The sequence below is a fragment of the Pteropus vampyrus genome, unplaced genomic scaffold, assembly GCF_000151845.1.
Source record: "Pteropus vampyrus isolate Shadow unplaced genomic scaffold, Pvam_2.0 Scaffold85, whole genome shotgun sequence".
In the NCBI taxonomy this organism is placed as follows: Eukaryota; Metazoa; Chordata; class Mammalia; order Chiroptera; family Pteropodidae; genus Pteropus; species Pteropus vampyrus.
This window is the reverse complement of record NW_011888866.1, coordinates 5,668,547-5,691,189: the sequence shown is the minus strand read 5'-3', so window position 1 is coordinate 5,691,189 and position 22,643 is coordinate 5,668,547. Positions and strand designations below refer to the sequence as shown.

Genomic DNA, 22,643 nt, shown 5'->3' with positions numbered 1-22,643 from the left:
CGGGTGTGCCAGGCCTCCTGGGTGCACTAGGCCCCCAGGGTGCACCAGGCCCGGGTGCATGCCTCAAGCATGTGGGAGGAGTCGCCCCGCCTTCAGAGATCAAGTTCTTAAGGGAAAATGGCAACATCCATAGGTCAGGGGTGGAAGTGGGGAAGTAGAGTTATTAAAGAGGAGAAAAAAATAATAATAATAAAGTCAAATGTATAAAGTTCCTTATAAAAAAAGCAAAATGTAAGTCAAACATAAAACTCAGTTCAAGTAGTCTGAAGGCAAAGGAAAATGAAGAAGAAAGCTGTCAATGTTATGTCAAGGCAGGTATCCTACACTTGCTAAAAAAAAAAAGGTCAAAAATTCTAAAAGATGAAACTGGGGGAATTGGGGGAGATGGAAGCAATCAGTGACAAAAATACAAGTAATATGTCCCACCATTTTCAATCCAGAACTCTGCCTACTGCTGCTTCAGTAAAATGGACAGCACCACAAATGGTGGTCCAAATATTATAAAGAACTAGACATAAAAACTAATTGCCCTCCAAACCCATAACCCCAGTCTAATCATGAGAAAAAAAACACCAAAAAGACTGCAACAGAGGTGCATCCTACAATATATCTTACCAGTACTCCTCTACATTGTCAAATTATCAAAAACAAGAAAAGTCTGAGAAACCATAATAACCAAATGTAATGTGGTATCCTAAATGAGATCCTGGAACAGAAAAAGGACCTTAGGTAAAACCTAAAGAAATCTGTATAAACTATAGACTAACTTAGTTAACAATATTGGTTCATTAATTGTAACAAATGTACATACTAATGTAAGCCGTTAATAATATAGGAAATTGGTAGGGAAAGGAGGTACGGGAACTCTCATTACTGTCAGCACAATTTTTCCATAAATCTAAAAATACCATCTATTAAAAGAAAAGTGGCTTCATCTATAAACGTGAGGATATCTGAAGATTTAGGAAAATCTGACCAAGCTCCTTCAGGAGCATTACATTCTCAGTGAACAATAGTCTGGGGTTAAAAATACAAAACGGCAGGCAAGTTTTTAGTTTAAGATCATCCAATCATTTGCCCAGAAAACATATTGTAAGCGAGCTTCTTCGGAGACAAAATATTAATATGGTGGTTCTCAAATTTTAGTGTACATCAGAATCACATAGAGAGCTTCTTCAAACAAAGATTGTTAGGCTCCACATCTGGAGTTTCTGATTTAGTAGACCTGGGGTAGGGGCATGAATTTACATTTATAACAAGTTCCCAGATAATGCTAATGCTGCTAGTCCCATGGAGTATACTTTGAGAACCACTCTATTAATAATGGTAATATACAAACAAAAATCAAATGAATCCCCGAGTTTTGCCAGTTCTTACTAATGAATGAGAAGGGATCACAAGATTTGTGATAAAATCAACCAACTGTTGAGGAAAAGAAATTTAAAAGTTATAAAACGTGAAATATCATAGGAAAGAGTGAGTTGTACAATCTGCTGACAATGCAAGTAACACAAAAACAGAACAGATTATCAATAAGAGACAAATATCAAAAAATACTACACTATGATATATGCACTCCATGAGATAAATTTGTACCTTAATGACATCATGAAATTGGGTACATTTTAAAATGCAGAAGAAAAAAAAGAAGCTTCGGAAATTGTAAACAGGATATTCATTGCTGGCTTTTAAAAAAGAGCAAGAAATATAAAAGCAAAAACGCAATACAAAAGATGTTAAAATATGCATAACAAATCAGAATAAATTAATAAGAATAGGCATAGAAAAGTGTCTTACTCTGGATAAAGCAGAAGTTGGTTCTTTTAAAGAGATAAAAATGATGTATCTATCAGAAGAATTGCTGTTTATATAGCACAAAAGATGATAGACCACTAATCAAACTATACATGGCAAAATTTCTATTCAAAGAATCTGGGATTTTTTCTCTACTCATCTTTCAAGTAATGAATTTGTATTTCTCTAAAATAAACTACTAAAACTTATTATACTGTAGATCACAGACCCTCACCCCCACTGCTATGAGAAGGAAATCATCCTATCCCAGATTTATCAATGACAATAGTTTTCATGGCTAAGCAAAGACCCCAGTAGAATATGGGCCCAGGTGGTGAGGTCAATGGAGCTATGGGTACAGGGGCCTCCTGCCTGCCATCTCTTTTCAGGCAACACTTCACTTTTGTTAATATAAAGGCTAGAAAAAAAATAAATAAAGGCAGGCTTTCTTTTCTTTCTACCTGCTGCTCCCGACCAGGGTTTCTCTGCTTTCTAACTCACTGAAGAATGGAAGCAAGAACAGTTTTCCCTCTCTGACTCTAAAACTTTCTTTAAAATTTTTTAAAAATTAATAAGTAATTTTTGTGAAAAAAATTAATATTTTGCTTTGGTTTCAGAAATGACTACTATTTTTTTCTCATAAAATTATTTACCTCAGCTACTGAACATATCAAATGTCAGGGTATCTCCCAGTTAGTACTCATTTCAAAATAAAAAGCTGCTTCATCTATTTGTCCATTTATTACATCATGCTAATGAATCTTGCCTAACTCGAGTTGCATAAAGATATTGTACTGGCATCACTTTCTCCTTCCTATACTTTGTAAAATTCAATCTGCCCTGAAAAATACTTTTTGTTTCAAATATCAAGACATAGTTAGATAAACTACCTGAAGGTGCTCCAACCCAAGCCAGACCAAGAACGCCATCATCAAAATCTCGGTCGGTGAAGACATAGGCCAAACAGTAGTCATCATGATTCTGTTCAGAATTCAATTCCAGAAACTTCTCCACACCGATATTTGGAAAACGGAAAGGATTTGTTGGGTCCTTCTCATCAGTAGTTGTATTGATCTAAAATCCAAAACAATGATTTAGATAAGCAATTAATGTTAGCAGAGCCTTAATGTAAGTTTTAGCTCACCTTCTGAATCCACCTGGACAACATGCTTGGGGCCCATGAAAAATTAGGCCTCAATTAAAGCTTCTACAGTTGTTCTCACTAGCCCCCTGCATCCCCGAGCTGATTATAGAAGCCAAAAAAGAAAGAAAAAAGGATGGAAGAGTAAGGGAATTTAAATTGAAAATGTTAAATCTCTGAGCAAGTTTCACCGGATTCCTGAATATTGAACACGGGATGAAAAAACAAGTTCTGCTTTTAAAACTTCTAATAATGCAATTTCTCAAATTTAATCATGTGAGCAAGTCTATTTTAGTGTTAGTCTCCTATATATAGTGACAAGTATAAGAATATAAAACCCTATATTTTAGCTAATTACTAGAACATAAAACAAATATTGAACCCAAGTCTGTCAATTCAGCAGACAAATCATTTTCTTGGTTCTACTTACCTTGAGAGTCTTATGACTCAAACTGCAAGTTCAATTTTTTTCCCTAGATGTGGGCAAGAATTTTATTTTATTTTTTTACTGCCAATTCATTTCTCTTTTTAAGCTGAGTTCCTTCAGACTGCTTCTTTCGACACTTAGCTACCATACTCCTGGTACAAGTTCCTCCTTTACAATCTGTTTCTGATATCAAACTTCTATTAAACAAAAGTTTCCATTCATCAGCCCCCGCTTCCTTTCAGAGACTGATACCTGTCCTTTGAAGTCCTAAAACAATTTGACTTTCCTCAGGTAAGTCAGAGAATTACATACAATACTGTTAATAGAGAATAAAAAGGGGTATATATGAAAGAAAACATTTTTTATAAGGCACACCTCAGTCTTTTAAAACTATCAGTAGCAATGGGAGAATATAACAGTTGATCAAATAAGAACTATTGGTCTTTTTAGGATCCACATACTTCAGTAAAACTAAGGGGCATAGAAGCAGAATGGCAAAAACACCATTGAATGCAATTGCCTTAGGATAGATTTCAGGATATCTGGTTTGTCCATAAACATTAACCAGCAACAATCAGTGATGGTCATTTAACACACACACACACACACACAAAAATCTAAAAGCAGGCACACTATATATTATAAATAACCCATGCTTAGAGACATGCTATAGATGGCTTTTTCTCACTAAATATAGAAATGAAATTCCTTTATACTTCTGTAATATTGGCTAACAATAAAAATTGCATCAAATTTTAGTGACCTATATTAAAAATGAAATGATTAATATTTAAATATTTGCTAATATAAATTTCAAATTATTTAATGGATCACAATCGTTAACAGATGAGATTTAAACTCAAGTTTTAATCCCAGTTAAGGGCCTGAAAACAATCAATTGCCACATTACCCATTAATATAGTACATTTGCATCTTCAAAATGCAAATTATTTTACTCAAAAAACTGTGCTTCACTAAAATTTGTTAAGGTGGTCTCTACTTTTCACTACTTTGCATTATATTGCTCTGCCTACTAAACAGCAATATTTATATGACTTACCACTTTTACTCGCTCATTTAAATGTTTGTATGGCTCAAAATACCAAAAGCGATTGATTATGAATAGTTCTTATATTGTATGTCCATAAACCGTATTTCATCTTAAAATAATCCAATTTAATATATAATCATACTACTTCTAAAAGGACCACCTTCAGCTATGTCATTAAATATATTACATACATGTACTAAAATTATAATCTAGTCAACCATATTTTAAGAAAAATAGCACAAATATAAAGAAATCCTGTGGTAAATACTTTTGTAAAATGATCTTTTAAACTCAGGTTGTTTACTTAGTTTATAAATTCAAATTTTTAAAAGCTGTATACATTGAAAGAATTCACATTTAGAAAATTTGAAACAATTTGTCCAGTTTTGTAACTAAATATTTACTTATATGCAATTTATAACATTAAAACTAATAATCAGTCACTCTGGATCATTATCTCTTTAGGTCTCATGGTCAAATTAATTTAGAAAAACATGGTTTTCTTTCCTAAAGGATTTCTCAAAACTTGAGATATGTTAGTGTGCACTGTGAATTTCAAGAAAAGGGTATAGTATTAAAGTGTTTTTCCAATTTCTGATTTTATTTATCCAGTGTATCTATCTTTCCCTCTCTTGGAGCACAAAATGGGACATATACTGAAATATACTGCATAAGACAAATCTTAAGAAAATGGGGAATAACATCAGGGGAAAAAATGTCAAGTACTTTTTCTGTGGTTATTGAGAGGTTAGGGCTTTCTAACTGGTATATTAATAAGACAGAAAACAGTACTGTCATACCTATTTTGAAGCCCAGATTAAAGTCCTATAGATTTCATTCTTAAATCATAAACTCAGGTATCCCTTCTGTGTGCAGGCGCATGTATGTATATGCACAAAAGCCAAGAGTAAAGATAAACTGCATCAGTAAACACAATTTAAACTAATGCATAAAAATGAAGTAAAAAAGCAAGCATTTTTCTTTTTGTAAACATGGTCCTTACTGTTTTACTTTTTTAAATTCTTAATTATTAAAATTCCTTACTCTTATGCGTTTCACCATGAAACTGATATTACGGATTCCGGAGAAGTCTGTGGTCTGATAAATTGTATCGATCGCTTTAACATGACTGGATATCTATCGATTTAAAAAAAGAAAAACATTTTAGATGCAATGTCAAAATGTGAAAAAGATTGTGAATTTTCATTTCCCAAATCAAGAATTATTCACGTTCACATTCAAATTTTAAAATATCTGCATCATATTAAACGAAAGAATGAAAAAATTAGTGCGCCGGAGCTGAGAGGGAAGATTCTGTGCTTTTTCCAGACTCTTCTCTGGTCTAAACCAACATGCACTCTTACTTCAGTCATGTAAAACTTTGTTTCCTTAATCCATCCTACAATGTGACACCTCCATGCCTTTTTACATGCTCTTTCCTTATGCCTAAGGTATTTATCCTTCAGACTCAGCTCAGCTCAAATATATGTCAGATCTTTCTGATAATATCAGGACACTCAGTCATTCTCTGAATTTGGTCTTTCTATTCTGCACTAAAACACATTCTTTAAGTTTTGTTGACCACTTATTACACACTAGGCACTGTATTAGGTACTGGGGATATAATGGTGAACAAAATACAGAAGGTTCCTATAAATTTACAGAGCTTTACTGGCGGAGAGTAATAAAAATATAAAAATATGTTCAGATTTTCCTAAACTCTAGAAAGAGATTAACATGGTGATAGAACACAAAAGAATCTTCTGTTTACCCTAGATGACTCTCAACTAAACCCTCTGAATTCTAATCTACTCTGTATATAACCTTCTCATCTACATTTACAAAAAGCACTTGCTACTATTTATGTGAAAATATATATACCTTCACATTTTTCTATCTTTATCCATTTACATCTTCCTCAAAAGGTACTCTTCCTTAAAGGGTAACTTTATTTCTGACCCCAGTCCTTATTAGATCTTCAAGAACATTTTTTCACATCAATTTTTCTTTCTCTTTTATCTTACATTGCTTTTCTACTGGATCATTTTTCTCTTACAACACCTCATACAATCCTTATTCTCTTTTTACCCCCAAATATTTCGTATTATTTGTAAGCAACCATATTTTTTTCTATTTTCACATTTCTTGAAACTCTCACCGCTTCTGCCAACCCACTCCTTACTATTCACAATGTTTTCACCCTTACTAGTCTATTGTGAGCTTTCATATACTTCTCGTAACTAGAAATCAATTACCTTTTGTAGTCATTCTCTTTTTTGCCAGTATTATTGAGACATAATTAACAAATAAAATTATAAGATATTTAAAGTGTACATCAGGATGATGTGATATATGTATAGGCTGTGAAGGAGTCCTGCCATCTAGTTAACACATGCAGTCATTCTCTTTGATAGCTCTGCAGCATGACACTATTAGCTATGCATTTTGTTCTGAAACTTTGTTTATTCCTTGGCTAATTATTTAATCCTATCTCTTTAACTATTATGTTTTAGCCCATAGCTTCTCTTCCTCATCCTAGTCACTATATACAGATATAATCTCCCAGTTTCTTAATTTGGATTTCATTCTCTTACATTAAATATGTTTGTACTCTTAAATTCCATGCAGAAAGCTCAAAGCTAATCTCTCTCAAGTTCCATTTCTACATTTTCAACATCCTAAGGGAATGACCACCTGGCTTTTAAACATGTCTAAAATGAAGTTTATCACCACCACCAATATGAGGTCACCATTTATATAAGTGGCATGTCCATCCTCTCAGTCTCAAACCTTAGAGTCACAATGCATTCATCAAACTCACTGGAGACCTTCATTCAACATGAAGAACATTATACTTTCACAAGGGTTGAGAAGACACAAATGCAAATAACATTGTAACTCAGCGCTAAGTACAGAATAGAAATTAAATCCTTCTTACTAAAAGGATTCCTCTATTCTTCTCTTAAGACCACAAATGAAAATTCAACCCTTTTTTCAAAGCTAAGCTCCAGTCATCACTTCCTTCAGAAAATTTTCTTACAACTCTCTTTTGAATGACACTAAAATATCCTAACTAGTCTTTCACTTATCTATGTACTTATCTTACATATTTTATCAAATCACAATTGAAAATACATCTTCCTTATTTTTCCAAAATGAGATATGTGCTAACTTTAACTTTTAAATGAAAATATAGGTATAATGATACAATATGAGGAATCTTAAAATAGTAGGAAAATTATAAATACCTGGGCAATCACAGCTTCTCGTGTTCCATAATATTTAAAGAACAGATGATCAGTCTGAATATAAAGCTGACAAGTATTTTTTTCAGCTGAAGTTGTACGTTTTTTCCTCAAAAGTTCTGGACCATTAACGGCATGTTCTTCTTTATGTTTCTACATATCAAAAAGAGTTATTTCTAAACATTAGCATGCTTCGCTATTATAATTTTATTTAGTTAAGAATACACATTATAAACAATTTCATATTCTGCTTTATTATATAACACCACAGGCATTTCCCTATGCCATTAAAAATTCTTCATAAATATTCTACTGCATACATGATTTATTACTTATGCAAGCAATTCTCTCACTTTTAAACATTTTTAAAATATACCTTTTAATAAATATAGCCATTTGACTATAAAGCAAATTTATAGTACTTTATAATACTTTGATATCTTCTTCTACCTCACCTCTATAGACCCCATCTATCACCTAGCCCTATCAAATTTGTCTCCTAAATACCTAAAGAACCTGCCTATTATCTCTGGCTCCATCACATTAGCTCAAGCGACCATCGCTTATTACCTAGAGTACTGCAATAAGAGCAATGTAATCTATCCATATCCACTAATGACCTTCACTCTATTCTCCATATTGCAATCTTTTCAAAATGCATACTTGAAAATACTACCCATATATTTCAATGACTTCCTATTGCTCTAAGGATAAAGCCCTGAATCCTTTATACACACCACCAAATCAGCATTGCAGACTCTACTTACCTGTCCAGTTTCTTCCCATCCGTATTACTTCCCAGAGAGATCCTATAATACTCAACTCTAGCTCTCTGTGCTACAGCTACACAGGCCTTCCTTCTAATCCTCCAACACATACTTTGTCTCCTGCCATAGTCTTTGCACATGCTAATGATACCTTTCCTGATCTAGTTAACTTCTTCCTTCAGACTTAGCAAAGGTCAATTTATACATTATACCACCACATAGAACCATGTACCCATATCTCTTATACAGAGCAAACTTACAATTTATTGTGTGCATATTTAATTTCTGTCCCCCGCTCGCCACCTATTACTTCAACTACTAAACCTTGAGTTCTAGAAAGAAGATACTATCTCTGTGTTTGCTTTTCACCATATTGCTATCACCTAACACAGATTTGGCAGGCAAACTGGACACTCAAAAAGTATTTGTTTGAAGAATTAACAATGCTATTGAATTCAGCACTTAAACATTTGTTTACAACTAAAAGTATTTTAAGTGGGTTTTGATGACACAGTAATAGAGAATTCCAATTAAATTTTAGATCAGAGTTCCTATCCTTTTTCTACCTGAGGAACTTCCATTAACAATGTATATCTCCTACAGACATCTTCTCTCAGCTTTTGTTTGTGTAAAAAAAGATCTTTAATTTGCCCTCATTTTTGAAAATTATTTTCACAGAACATAAAATCCTAGTTTGACAGTTTTTTCCCCAACACTTAGAAAATGTCATTATCTACATCTTTAGTTTGCACTGTGTAATGAAGTCAGCAGTTATTCTTATATTTGTTCTCCTGTATATAAATGTACCTTCTTTCCTATGGCTGCTTTTATTTATGATTTTCTCATTTTCAGTGGTTTCCAATAATTTGATTACAATATGCCCTGGTATATTTATCTTTGCCTTTATCCTACCTGGGTTTCTTTGAGCTTCTTGGGTCATAAATTTCAATTTTTCTTCATATCTCAAAATTTTGAAGACATTAATTTCTCAAATATTTTTTCTGTATCCCCCTTCCTCGACTCCAATTACTTTCTCTCTGTGCTTAGATCTGGATTTCTATTGTTTTATTCTGCTTTATTCACATTTACCCATGCTGTTTTCTGCAGTAACTAATTTGCTCTTAAGCCTATCCATTAAATTTTTCAATTCAGAAAATATACTCTTCAGTTCTCTAAGTCATATTTAGTTATTTATTATAATTTCTATTCTATTTTCTGTTATTCTTTGAACATATTCATAATAGTTGTTTTAAAGTCTTTGTGTGCTAATGCCTGTAATTTTTTATTCCGTTCCTACCTGGGTGGTTTTTCCCCTGATTATGGATCACATTTTTCAGTTTCTTGTCATCTAGTATGTTTTTGGAATGCTGAATATTGCAAATGTTAAATTATTGAGTATCTACATTCTGTGTGCTCTTTTAACAAGTATTATTAAGCTTTGTTCTGACAGGCAGCTAAGAGTCACCTTGACCTTTTCGAAGTTTGGTTTTTCGTCTTAGTTAGGGCAGGTTTCCAGTAGCCTTTCACTCTAGGGTGAAGTTAACCTACTCCTAGCATGGCTTAGGATCTCTATCAAGTATAATTTATGATTGTTGTTTAGTTCATAGATTCCACAATAGTTTTTCTTTCTCTGGTAGTTTTCGCATAGAATCTCATCTTGTGCATGCACGGCTTAGACTTTGCCCATAAGTCCAGATACCTCGGTCTTCCTGAATTTTGACCTGTCTCTTTTACTCAGAAAGATTTCCATGTACTTGCTCTTCTCGAGATCTCCTTCCTTGTGCCATTCCTGAAATTATGCCTCCAGTCAAAAATCAGGAAAATTACAGAAATGTTTATTTCTCCTCTCTGAAGACTCTTAATTCTGCACTGCCTGTTGTCCGATGTTTGACAACTGTTTCATATACTTCACTTAGTTTTCTAATTGTTTTGTTTTGTTTTGTTTGCAAGAAAGCTAGTTGGATACCAGTTACACAATCACAGCTAGAAAGGAAAATCTCTACTTACTTTTTAAACTAAGAGTTTCGAAGTTTTCAGTTTAGACATTTAATACTTTAATTCATCTGAAGTTTTGTTTTGTTTTAAATATGGTATGAGATAGAGATCCAACTTCAACTTTTTCCAAATGCACATTTTTTTTCTGCCTCTATTCAATGGTCTCTACTATTCCTCACTCATTTGAGATTCTAACTCTATCACACAACAGTTTCATATATGTATGGGTCTGTTTCTGAGCATTCAATTGTACTTCTCTGCTTAATTTGTTCATCCCTTCACTAACAGTACACTCAATTACTATAAGTTTCTATATCCGCTAGAGTAAATCCCTCTTTCCTGCTTTTACTTTTTCTTAGCTTTTACTTTTTCCATAAAACATTTTAGACCCATCAAATGTGGTGAATAACCCTTTTGCAATCTGTATTGGAATTATATTGAATCTACAAATCAATATGGGGAAAAATTGATATTATTTATCATTTTCCATTAACATGGTATGTCTCTCCATTTATTTAAAATTATTCTTTAACATTTCTTAAGAGTTTTATAATTTCCTTAAATAGGTCTTATAATTCTTACATTTATTCTTCGATACATGATATTCTTGATACTATCATTAATGATGTCCCCTCTTTCGTCACATTTCTGGTAGTCTGCTGGATATAAAGAAATGTGACTTACTTTTGTATATTAATGTTATATCTAGTCACTGTTAAGCTCTACTATATTTAACAATCTGTAGTCTTGTCCTCTATCCACATTGCTGATACCTTAGTATAAGCCACAATTACTTCCTAACTAAATAACTGCAGCAACTTCTAATCAGTCTCCCAATCTCTAACCTGGCACCCCACCTGGGAATTAAAAATTCTTTACTAGTCTTACTATCTTTCTAGCCTTTCTATATAGGCATACTTCAGAGATACTACATTTTCAGTTCCAGACCACTGCAATAAGTGTGTGTGGCAATAAAGCGAGTCATAATCTTTTTGCTGGGGGAGAGTCTTGCCTTCAATTTGTAAAAATATAACATCTGTGAAGTATAATAAAACAAGGTATGCCTGTATACTGTTCCTCCTGCCTTTCCATCTATTCATGGCTAACCTAACTCTTGCTTATTCTTTCAGTTTATGATTACTGTCCTCAAATATTTCCCAAGCTAGGTTAACGATTCCTCCTGTGTATAGAGTATCACCCTATAAAGTATCACCATGCTTAATACTCTTCTGTTACTACCTTCAATTGTTTCTGTGTCTCCAATTAAACTATAAACTTTTTGAAGACAAAACTTCATCTTAATCTCCACATATTACTAGAACCTACCACAGTCTCTGATATTTGACAGATCAATACACAGTTGTTCAATGAATGCAAGAATAAAATCTCACTTATACTTCATAGATCCACCTCAGAGAATTGTGTATGCCATGTTACAGATCAAGAAATACACAAATCTATATTTGTGACTTAAGCAGCTCAAGAAACATTATTCTACCCTACTACTTTTAGAAAGGATATCTAAATTATATGATGTTTTATCATAAAAATTTTTTTAAACTTGTGCTTTGAATAACTATAACCCTATCACCTATTACTAAGAAAAAGGAGGTCAATAAAAGAACAAAAGAACAATAGTCAAATAGCAAAATATTACAATTAAAATATCAATAGCACTACAATTTTTATTAGGGTGACTATCTCAGTTTTCTTAGAGACACACAACTTTTATTGTTAAAAACTGGGAAGTCCCAGGCAAACAAGGGAAAGTTGGTCTAATTTTCACACTAATACAAATACTTACATTTATAGAAAAAACAAGTTCAAACTGAATATTTTATAAATTTTACAATAAAACATGTAAGACAGAGTATGTTTTGGACATGCAATGTAATATTTATTGAGTCATGCAGATTTGTATTCAAATCTTAGCACCACATAGCTATTACCTAGCCTCTTTGAGCATTGAAAATATATAAATATTTTCCCGCAGTGGTACAAATCTTTCAGAAATTCTAGAACATACATTTTAATGTAGAAACACATGCCTAAGATCATTTCCATTTCTTAAATGCAAGCTAGTATTAAAATCCGTACCTGTGTTACTTCCTCTACACCAGTCATCTGGTATTTCCTCATCCTTTCAAATACTGAATGATCTGCACAGCCCCCCTGTGGACCATATTTATGGGGATAGTCTAAAACACAAAGAAGAAATATCATTACTATCACATTTAGATATTACAAATTATCTTATAAATGAAAATTTGTCATAATTAATGAAAGCTATAAATGCTTACTGAGTACCTATAGGAAAGGAATTATGCTAGGCATTCTAATTTCAAGCCTGGCAGGTTCCTAAGTTCTCCCTTAATAAAACATTACTGGTCTCTAGCTCTTTATCATCTGGATGATTTGCAAATTCTAAAAAAGGACAATAATTATTGTTTATTGTAGGTTTAACTTTCCCAACCTTTCCCATTGCGGATATATAGAGCATCTTAATTTTGCAGTTTTCTTCATTTTGTAATTTATAACTTTCCCTTCAAACATATTAAATTTCCTATGCTGCAAGTGTACAAAACCACCTCAATCTGAACTACAGTTAGGCTAATATAATATTTAGCTTAAACTCTTTTCATGAATACCAACTGGCCTCAGAAAAGTGACCTAGAAACATGTTCCATGGCAGAGTAGAAGCAGACAGAGTTTAAATTTATTCAATATATAATTCAAGCAAATGCTTTATAGAACAATAATTATTTTATAATTTTTCTCCTTTTAAAAATTAAACAATGATTAATTTATCTTTAAGTAAATTAGTTCTATTTCCAAATAGCTATTCAATTTAGTTTAGTCATTAAAAGTTTACTCCACTCTCTCAAAGTTCACATACTTCTCTGTTGTTAATGTCCTGCTTAGTTCATGAACATATTTTATAATTCAATTTAGTAACCATGATTAAGAAAATTGTCAAAACACTAAGACATGAGTGTGCAGAGAAGCACTGAAAAAATCCTTAAGTAGCTTATAGATGTAATACACTGAATTAGAAACACTGCAGGTAGTTTCTTGAGAAAATTTAGAACCTAAAGTTGATACTAGGGATCTATTTCATTGGAAATATGAATTAAATACTACAATCCAAATCTATACTGACAAGTAGAAGGTAGGGGTTATGAACAACATACCTACACTGATATAACAGCTCTGATTTAAACTTTAGTTTTTATCAGGGGTTAAGACTGCAACAGCTGTAAAATTCTCATCAATAAATGTGAAAGAAATGACAGACATAAAAGTTATCATTTTACAACTCTACATGTATAAGTTAATTTTGGCAAAGATCATCAATAGGTGCTAAAACCCGGAAGATATGAGGTAACAGGATATTCATAGTCTCTGAAAGTCTCACCCCACTGATTACTTATAATTGTAAAGAAAAAAGGCACCTTTACACCAAAGAGATATAGTGATTATCGTTTCATTTACCAAGTGATCAAATTAAGCACTACTAATAGTAGGACAACCTGATATTACGTGCCTCCTGTTGTGATGCAGTTAAGAAACATTCAGCTTCACCTGTACAATATCCTTGCCAAAATGTTAACTGAATCTAACCACGAATAAACCAGACACAGTAAAACTGTGGAACATTCTATAAGTCACTGCCCTAGACATATGAAAAATAAAAAGTAATGTTATTAATAAAAGAGAAAAAGTTGAGAACTGGGGTTTGGGGAGCCTGGTAATTAAGACACAAAAAGAGACATAATATACAAATAGCAAAAAAAAAAAAAAAATTTAGGACAACTGGAGAAATTTTATTATAGACTATAGTAAATGATATATAAAATTAATGTTAATTTTTTAGGGGTGAAACATGTTATTCAGAGATGTGTGCTTAAGTATTCAACAGTGATGTTTCATGATGCCTGTAACCTACTTTCAAATGGTTGCCCAAAAAAGTGTGGTGGGGAAGGTATAAAATGTTAAAAAATGGCAAATCTGGGGGAAGGAGGTATGTGTTCATTGCACGATTCTTTCAACTTTTTTTAAGTTTGAAATTGTCAAAATAAAATTAGGACTAAAAGACTGTATTATCACTGGAGCAAGTTCAAATGATTTTGAAATGGAAAACTAACACAACTGAAGTGATGAACAAGAAAAAAAACTCATATATAATTTTATTGTTTCAAAGGCTGGCTTCAGAAAGTGAAAATAGTGCCATACAACATATATTTAATAAGAATCTACCACAAAAGCTGAGAAGTTTTACAGTGTAATATGCCAAAGTTTTCGATTCTCACGATTTAGTAGATTTTGGGTCTTATCACTCCAATGCTTTCTTCTGCCACTATTTTTTAACTGGAAAATGTCCCAGTGAGCCTTGCCCAGATTCTTAATGGAACCTAACTTGCCTGAACCACCAGCTAAAGAGGTTCCTCCAGTCTATGAACATAATATACAGGCATACTCATAGACAAGTGGACATACACTTAAGTTCTTTATTCAGTTAACAGACTTTAGATCTCCTGGAATTTTCCTACTTGTTTTAAATATGTAAAGCCAAGTTCATAGTTTGATATAATGTATACATCCATCATTTTGTGCTATTTTACCCAATATTGAGAGAGTCTAGTCTCCAACAACTAAAAAAGTGGCCTGATTCTTTGGCTAGTTCTCCCTTAAATCATGGATAAGAAAATGGTTTATCTATTTCTTACAAGATAAAAATGTGAATAAGGAGGAATCCTTCTGCTGACACTGGCAGTAACTAAGCAGATAAGTACAAAAATGTTCTCAGACTTCTGATATCCATAGTATTTTGCCACAGAAAATGGATAAGACTAATATATTTTCAAAAGCTTATTTTAATGTCTGTTTCAATGTGATAAGCAACTAACTTATGATTCAATTAGTATGTTAAGTTCTTATTTTTCCTTTATGGATCAGTTTGTGGTGCCTTAATTTAGATTTCTTTATAAGACAATACCTAATAATCTATTTTACCATTTACCTTATGCTAATTTAAGTTCAATGATAAACACATATTTAACAACTTTTGATGAAATTCTTAGAGTCGAAATTAGACATCTCCCACACACACACACAAAAAGAGCTATTTTAAACTACAGTTCTAATTTATCATTAAGTTTCTTAAAATTATCTTAATAGCTTCCATACCCAAAGTGCTCTCTCTCACACATGGACATGAGCACAAATACAAGAGCATGGCTACTGATGACCCCCGTCCTCCCCGCAAAAAAAACTATTTAATTTAGCCTTTAAAAAAAAAGCTCCGAGATTAAATCATTATAGCCAGTTTTGGGATGAACTTCTCTTAAATGTCTACCATACCTGGTCTCCCCATTCCTTGTGCCTCACCACTACCAAATATATATTTTTTAAAAAGTATACAGGAGCTAGGGAATAATCCATTTACAAAAATATACAACCTTTCCCAAAACCCTGCCTAACAGTATATCAATTACGTAACTAGTAAAAAAAAGTTTTTAAATGCTCAAAGATTTTATTTAAAAAAACAATTTTACTCTTGGCACAGTTCAGCAGTCATTGACCAAACGGGTTCCTCACTTTCCTGAGTACAAGACCAGACTAAATTTCCCAGCCTGCCTTCCAAGCTAGGTGTGACATAACTGAGTTCTAGTTGGAGGAATGTAAACTGTAGAGAAGTGCACTGGCCAGGGTCTTCCATGCTCTTTTCCTTTCTGAATGGCTGGTAGAAGATACCAGGGAACAGCAATATAGTATAGCCACAAAATAAATAGCCTGGATTTCTAATCACTTATTGAAGAAAAGCTCCGTGATAACAACACTCACATTAAACTGTTACACAGTGAGAAATGAGATTTTAGTGCATTTTGTCACTGAATTTGGGGGCTGTTTGGTACTACAGTTAGCAATACCTTAATATATGGTGAACACTTTTGTCAAGAATAGAAGAACTTATTTTACATCCACTAGAATTTGGCAAATTTTCTTATCACAGCCAATATCAAAATAGTGTTGGTCTAGTGTATCAGAAATTCTTTAGCAGTGCTGGTCTTTGTTATTGTTTTCTAAATGTCTTCATTTAAAACTAGTTTTCACTCACCCCAAGATACAACTTTTGCCAAAAAATCAGTCATATAGTTGAGACTGAAACTCACAGTACAGTAATAATTCCATCTTTTAACTAAAGATAGAGGCTCATAGACTCTCTAACACCCAGATTAAATATATTGCACACTTAGAGAAGTGCTATTATTATTTTTCAAAAAGTTTTTCAAAAGAGGATTTAATCAATGCAAAATTTTCAGTTTCGGAAAGCAAAAAGCTTTGAGGTTCACTAGCAATCTAGTTATAAGTCCACCACATAATATGTCAAAACAACATTTTTGTTTCCATGTATAATTTAGATCACTTAAATGTATTTCAAGATATGTCAGTTGAAATGCCTGATTTTATTCGAATTTGAGAAATAACAAAGATCATAATCTGATCATGATAGAAATTAGGATTTACCTTCATTCAAAGCATACTATGAAATATATTTTGAATCTGCTCCTATGCAGGCACAAAAGAGCTACTGCAAAGTATTTCTGAAAGCGAGGATATTATAGCTTCCAAAGTCTGTACATGGTATTTAACTGAATATCTTACTAAATTCAAGAACAGAACAAAAATACCTCTATCTTAAACAACTGTAACATCATTTTCTTTAATGCAATGATAAGGGAAGCCAAAGAAGAATATATATGTCTGATTTATATATAATCAGCAATCCCTCAATAAGATATTGGTAATATAGCAAGCACACTGAAACTCTGTGTCATCAATACATTGGCAATGAAGCCGAGCATTTAAACATGTCAGGGAGGAAAAATTTCTCCTGTACCCTCTAGGCTCTTTTGGCTGGTCTAAAAATTAAATTGACAGGAGGCAGATTAACAGGAAAAAATAAATTTAATTCTGTACATAGAGGGACTCCATTAGAATATAAAGCCCAAAGGGCAGCCAGGTAACTGAACAACCTGAGCTGAGGAGAAGGGGGAAGGGGCCTGGGACTTCAAAGGGAAAAAGAAGATTCACAGAGAGAGGAGAATAAATGTTTCTATCCCTTGCAGAGACAAAGAGAGGAATGTAAACAAACAGGTCTTGCTAAGTTTCCCCCAGTCCACTACATCTTGCTCATTCATATTCCTTTCAGTTATTATTCATATTCAGTTATCTGTGGTGACAGCTCCCTTCCTGGAGTAAGCCCCTTATCAAACTTCTTTCAAGCAGTGAAGGGAGAGGTAAAAAAAGAACTTTGTGAGCCTTCTGTTTCTTAAAAATAATCAGCCTAAAATAATCCACACATTTGGGGTGGCAAATTTCACTCCCCTCCAAAGATTAAGATTAAGGTAATCAAACAAGTAGTGTCTAATGGGTATCTAATTTACTTGATAAAATATATAAAATTGATATATTTATTTACATAAATACATATACACACATATTTGTAACACTGTATCTATACCAATATCTCACACACACACACACACACACACACACACACACACACACACACACCCCAAGTGTAGATTTCTACCACTTCTCCACACAGTCAGAAGTCAAACAAGTAGCAGTGTAAAACCACACCTCCTATAGGCTAATATTAGCAGGAATTGAAAGGAAGCCAGCAGAAACTTAAGAACAGAACCACGATCACTCGTGGTCTAGATTCAATAAGATTCCCTGTCCCTATTCACCCCCAATAGGTTGCATTTGACTGGAATCAAGAGAGTATCTATGTTTTAGAAAATCACCTCTACTGGTCCACTGTCTCACAGGGGTCAAGAAAATCCTTATGTAGCATTCCTCACCTCCATCAGGATGACTCCAGCAAGAATCAAGGGAGAACCCCAGAACTCTTCCTGTTCTTGAAAAGACAGTCCCCTGCCCCCAACTTCACTAAACACTCACAGTTACTTACCACTTTCTGCCTTGGGATCATCAGAACTACTCTCATTGTGGCCCAGCTTTCATAGACAGACATGAGACTATGCTACCAACCACTCCAACTTACAGGTATTTGCTGCCCCCCAAGTCATTACTTCCCTCTATTTCCTTATTTTTAGCTCCTAACTCATTGTCACTCTCTGACACTACCCCATCATAATTCTCAGCGAATCCAACATTCAGTTGATGATCCTTCCAAAACACTCACACTACCTTTTTTCTGATGGTCTTCTCCTACTTCAACTTCTCACCTCTATGGTCATACTTTTGAACCTGTCATTACTGATAACTGAAACCTCTTCATAATCTCAACTTCCAAATCATACTTTCCACCACTTATCTTTTCAGAACATTCCCCCTCTGGGCTCCAACAATTCAACACCACCAAGACCTTTCAATCTATCGATGCTATTACCTTGTTCACTACCTTGTTCTCTTTCTTTTCCCTATTTATCTTAAACCCTGTAGTGAATTATTGTTATAATTACTCCATTGCATTTGTCTTAAATTCCCTGGACACCCACCAACCTCCCAACTGTCAACCAAATCCTATTTAAGTTGACCCTCTACCTACACCCCTGCAGCTGAATGGGGTTGGAGAAAAACTAGTAACAATGACTACTCTAATTCAAAAATCATAATCTGTAACCTCAAGCAGTTCACTTATGCCACTTGGCAATGATATTGTATTTCCAGAGTCCATTCTCAAACCTATTTACCTAGTTAACCACAGGCAGTCTTCACTTTGCCACATCAGTAGAAATAGTTAAATTGACGATGCAAGCTGAAACTATGCAAAGTGATCTTAATAATCAATGGGAAAATTGTTCTATGACATTTAACATTTTTTATCAAAATACTAAAATTCTCTTACATTGTTTATAAATATATAGGGGAATGAAAAATAATAAAACTATTTATTCAGTACACTGTAATTTAAAACATTAGCAATAACAAGAATTAGAATATTTAAAAAAGTGTTTTATTTCTTTGTAAATTATCTCTTATATATCATACATTAAAGACATATATTCTTTCTGAAAGCTTGATATTTAGGATGAAAGAGATATTTCCAAAGCAAGGAAGCAGTATTTACATATACATCAAATTCTGTCAGCACAAAACTCTCCCAATAATTAAAAAAAAAAAAAAAAATCAAGTATAAAATCTTTCTTATATACTTTCAAAACTTCTAAAAAAGCCTATTTTCCCTGGTCACCACATTAACTATGAAAATGGACAATGACATTTTCTTTTTAAAATTACTGACAATATAATCCCATTTCTAGAAAAAGCCTTTGTTCAACTAATGAATAAGTCCGCACTGAGATGCTAAATCATAGGTTGCACTGTAGTTCCCCAGAAAAGGCCAAACAGCATATTCTTTCACAAAGAATGAGTCATTGGTGTAGAATATTCTGCCTATTTAAAACAAAGATCAGTTTTAAATCTATTGCCTTTCTTCCAATTCCTTTGTATGCCAACTTCTTGCTTCTGTTTTGTTGTAGGAGGTACAAATACAAACAATACATATATTGTGATACTGCCTCAAGCAGGAAATAGCTCTAGTTAATTCACTCCGGGAAAGAGGAATATTTATAGTTCAGATTCTCTGCCCAACAGAACCGTGCATAAAACACCCACTTCTCACTCCATACTAACTGCAGTAGACCTTGCATTCCCACTGCTCCTAGCAAGGCATCACTCCCCACTATATGACTGGCAGGTTAGGAATTTGACTGCATAGTCCAAGGCCTTGCCTATGAGATGTAATCACTCCAAAACTTGGTGTAATCACTCCAAAAACACACTATGAATCATCAATCTAATCAAATAATCCAACTTTGATTATATTAATTGAATATAAAATAGAGTGATTCCACAGACAGATAATGCACAAAATGTTGCTTTGTTAACATCTGGAGGTGAGTGGGGTCCTTGTCCTTGAAAATGCCATTTACTCCCAAAGTTGCCAAAACTCAAAATGGATTCACTGAAGGAAGAGTAAGCGGAAGAGTAGGCTTTATTTTTTTTTAGGAGAAATGATGAGTTTGAAGTTATTAAAAACAAGACAAAAGGCCCAAAATGGAGTCACCTACTAAGCCCCATGTCACCAACACAAGACCTAGTTACAGTTTAAGCTTCTCCCAGAAATGGAATCTTTCACCAGTCTATCAGGAATCACCTAGTCAGCACTAGTGCAGTCATCTACCTGACAGACCACTGCCCTCCCCTAAAGGAAAGTGAACTTGACACAACCAAGCACTTTTTGCTGGTATGACTTCCTTGTTCCTGCTCCTTTCTGCCTACAGGTCTTTCCTTTTGTACAGTTCCTCAGAGCTCCTTTCAACCTGCTAGATGGGATGCTGCCTAATTCATGAACTGTTGAATAAAGCCAACAAGAGCTTTAAAATTTACTCAATTGAATTTTGTTTTCCTAACAGAGAGATGGAAGAATAGGTAGGGAAGACCCCAAATGTCCTTTCCCTTCTAATTCCAGAGGGAAGGAGTCCCTTTCTCCCTAGTAACCATTCCCCATCCCCCTTACCCAGTCTACATTTGGAGAGAGTAAGCATAGAGCATGAGAAGAGGGGTACAGTATGACTGTCCCTGGGAAGGAGAGGAAGCTGAAGATGGCCCCCTTTTCCAAACATACGCTCATAACATTGATCTCCCAGGAAACAGAGGTGGGAAGCTGGGCCATGAACATCTCTCCCTACCCCTGGTTTTTAATAAGAGTTAGTTTTAGAGGCCAAGCAGATAGATTATGGACATTAAGTTAGGAGAAATGTTGTTCTATTATTCTGATCAATTACAAATAGAATCACTAGACTCTCAAGTGCATTAGGACAGAAACTTTACCCTGTTTATCACTGTACCAACAGTATCAGAAAATGTCTTATACAGATTATGCACTCAAATAATGTTAATTAATAAATTAATAAATCATTAAACCTATAAAACTGAAACATGTAATGAAAACTAGTAACACACTGACTTAAAAGTGACCATTATTTCTATTTACTCGATTTGGAACTATATATACCTATACAGAGAAAACAGGTGACTCCACACCAAAGATGCCAGTTTATTTTCTTTTCTGAAGTCCCTGAACTGTAGCAGCTAAAATGAAATATTGCTGTAGCCAGAGTAATAGCTACCTTTTTCCTATTATCACAGATTCCTATCTCTAGCAGTCAAAAGTCTATCCTATCTTCAAAGTGCAAGTCAAATGCCACTTCCCCCGGGACATCTTCCTAAAGATCTCTAAGGCTTTCTCAGTGTGTACTACCCTCAGTGCTTTGATGACATTTTAGTTACAGCATTTATCATAGTCTGACTCTCTATTATTGACTGAGAATTCTCCTAAAAGTTTTTTTAAAAGTCTCAACCCTTGCTGTATATTCACAAATCAATAAACACTTGCTGAATTTAATTTTTCAGTCAGCAACAGGTTTTCATGCCTCTTTTCAAAGGTCATCTGTTTGCCAAAGACCTGTAAACTACTAACTACAATAACCTCCTTTTAGCCTGCATTCTACCTGCAATAACTGTGAACTATCTCCCATTTTAAATTGTCTCTACAGGGAAGTGTGTTCTAAATCTCTAACTACTTTACAGATTGACTATAAAATAGGGCATATTCAAAATTAGGGCCCGTATGCACAAAAATTTCCTAAATGTACGTCAATGATATTCTTAATTGCATTAATTTATTCATAAAATAAATCATGGGAGGAAAAACTATTATTTACCAAATATAAGCGATACAGGAATAAATGACACAAAACATACACTCTCAAAAAGCTTACAATCTAGCTGGAGTGTCAGACTAATATTCCATTTAAATATTAACTTGCTAACTGTTTATGTTCCCTGCAATCATCCACAGTTCATGAAATACTGGCTGAATGTAACTTACTCATTTAGTCAAACAGTGGTTTTCCTTCCATGCCTCTTCTCAAAGGTCAATCATATGACCAATTGCATGTAAAATGCTGGATTCAAAACATTAGGAGGACTCATCAATGCATAAGCAGCAATAAAGAGAGAACACTCAGAACTGAGGGGCCAGAAAAGGCTTCTAGGAAATTATATCTGAATTGTATTTTGAAGGATGAGTATGGGTTTGGGGAAGAAAGAATCTATATAAAACCAGCATAAGAAATTCATCTTCTCTAATCAATAGTTGCTAATATGAAAATTTTTTTAGTCA

At 33.7% G+C, this 22,643-nt stretch overlaps 1 protein-coding gene across 1 annotated transcript in view; it reads right to left on the bottom strand.

Moving 5' to 3' along the window:
• Positions 1–22,643, bottom strand: part of ADAM10 (ADAM metallopeptidase domain 10) — a 110,556-nt gene that overhangs the window by 29,617 nt on the left and 58,296 nt on the right. The window contains exons 5-8 of the mRNA XM_011363422.1: positions 12,518–12,618; positions 7,662–7,811; positions 5,458–5,550; positions 2,685–2,868 (exon numbers count right to left, since the gene is read on the bottom strand). Of these exons, the coding sequence (XP_011361724.1) occupies positions 2,685–2,868; positions 5,458–5,550; positions 7,662–7,811; positions 12,518–12,618 (528 nt within the window). The remainder of the gene's footprint in view (positions 1–2,684; positions 2,869–5,457; positions 5,551–7,661; positions 7,812–12,517; positions 12,619–22,643) is intronic.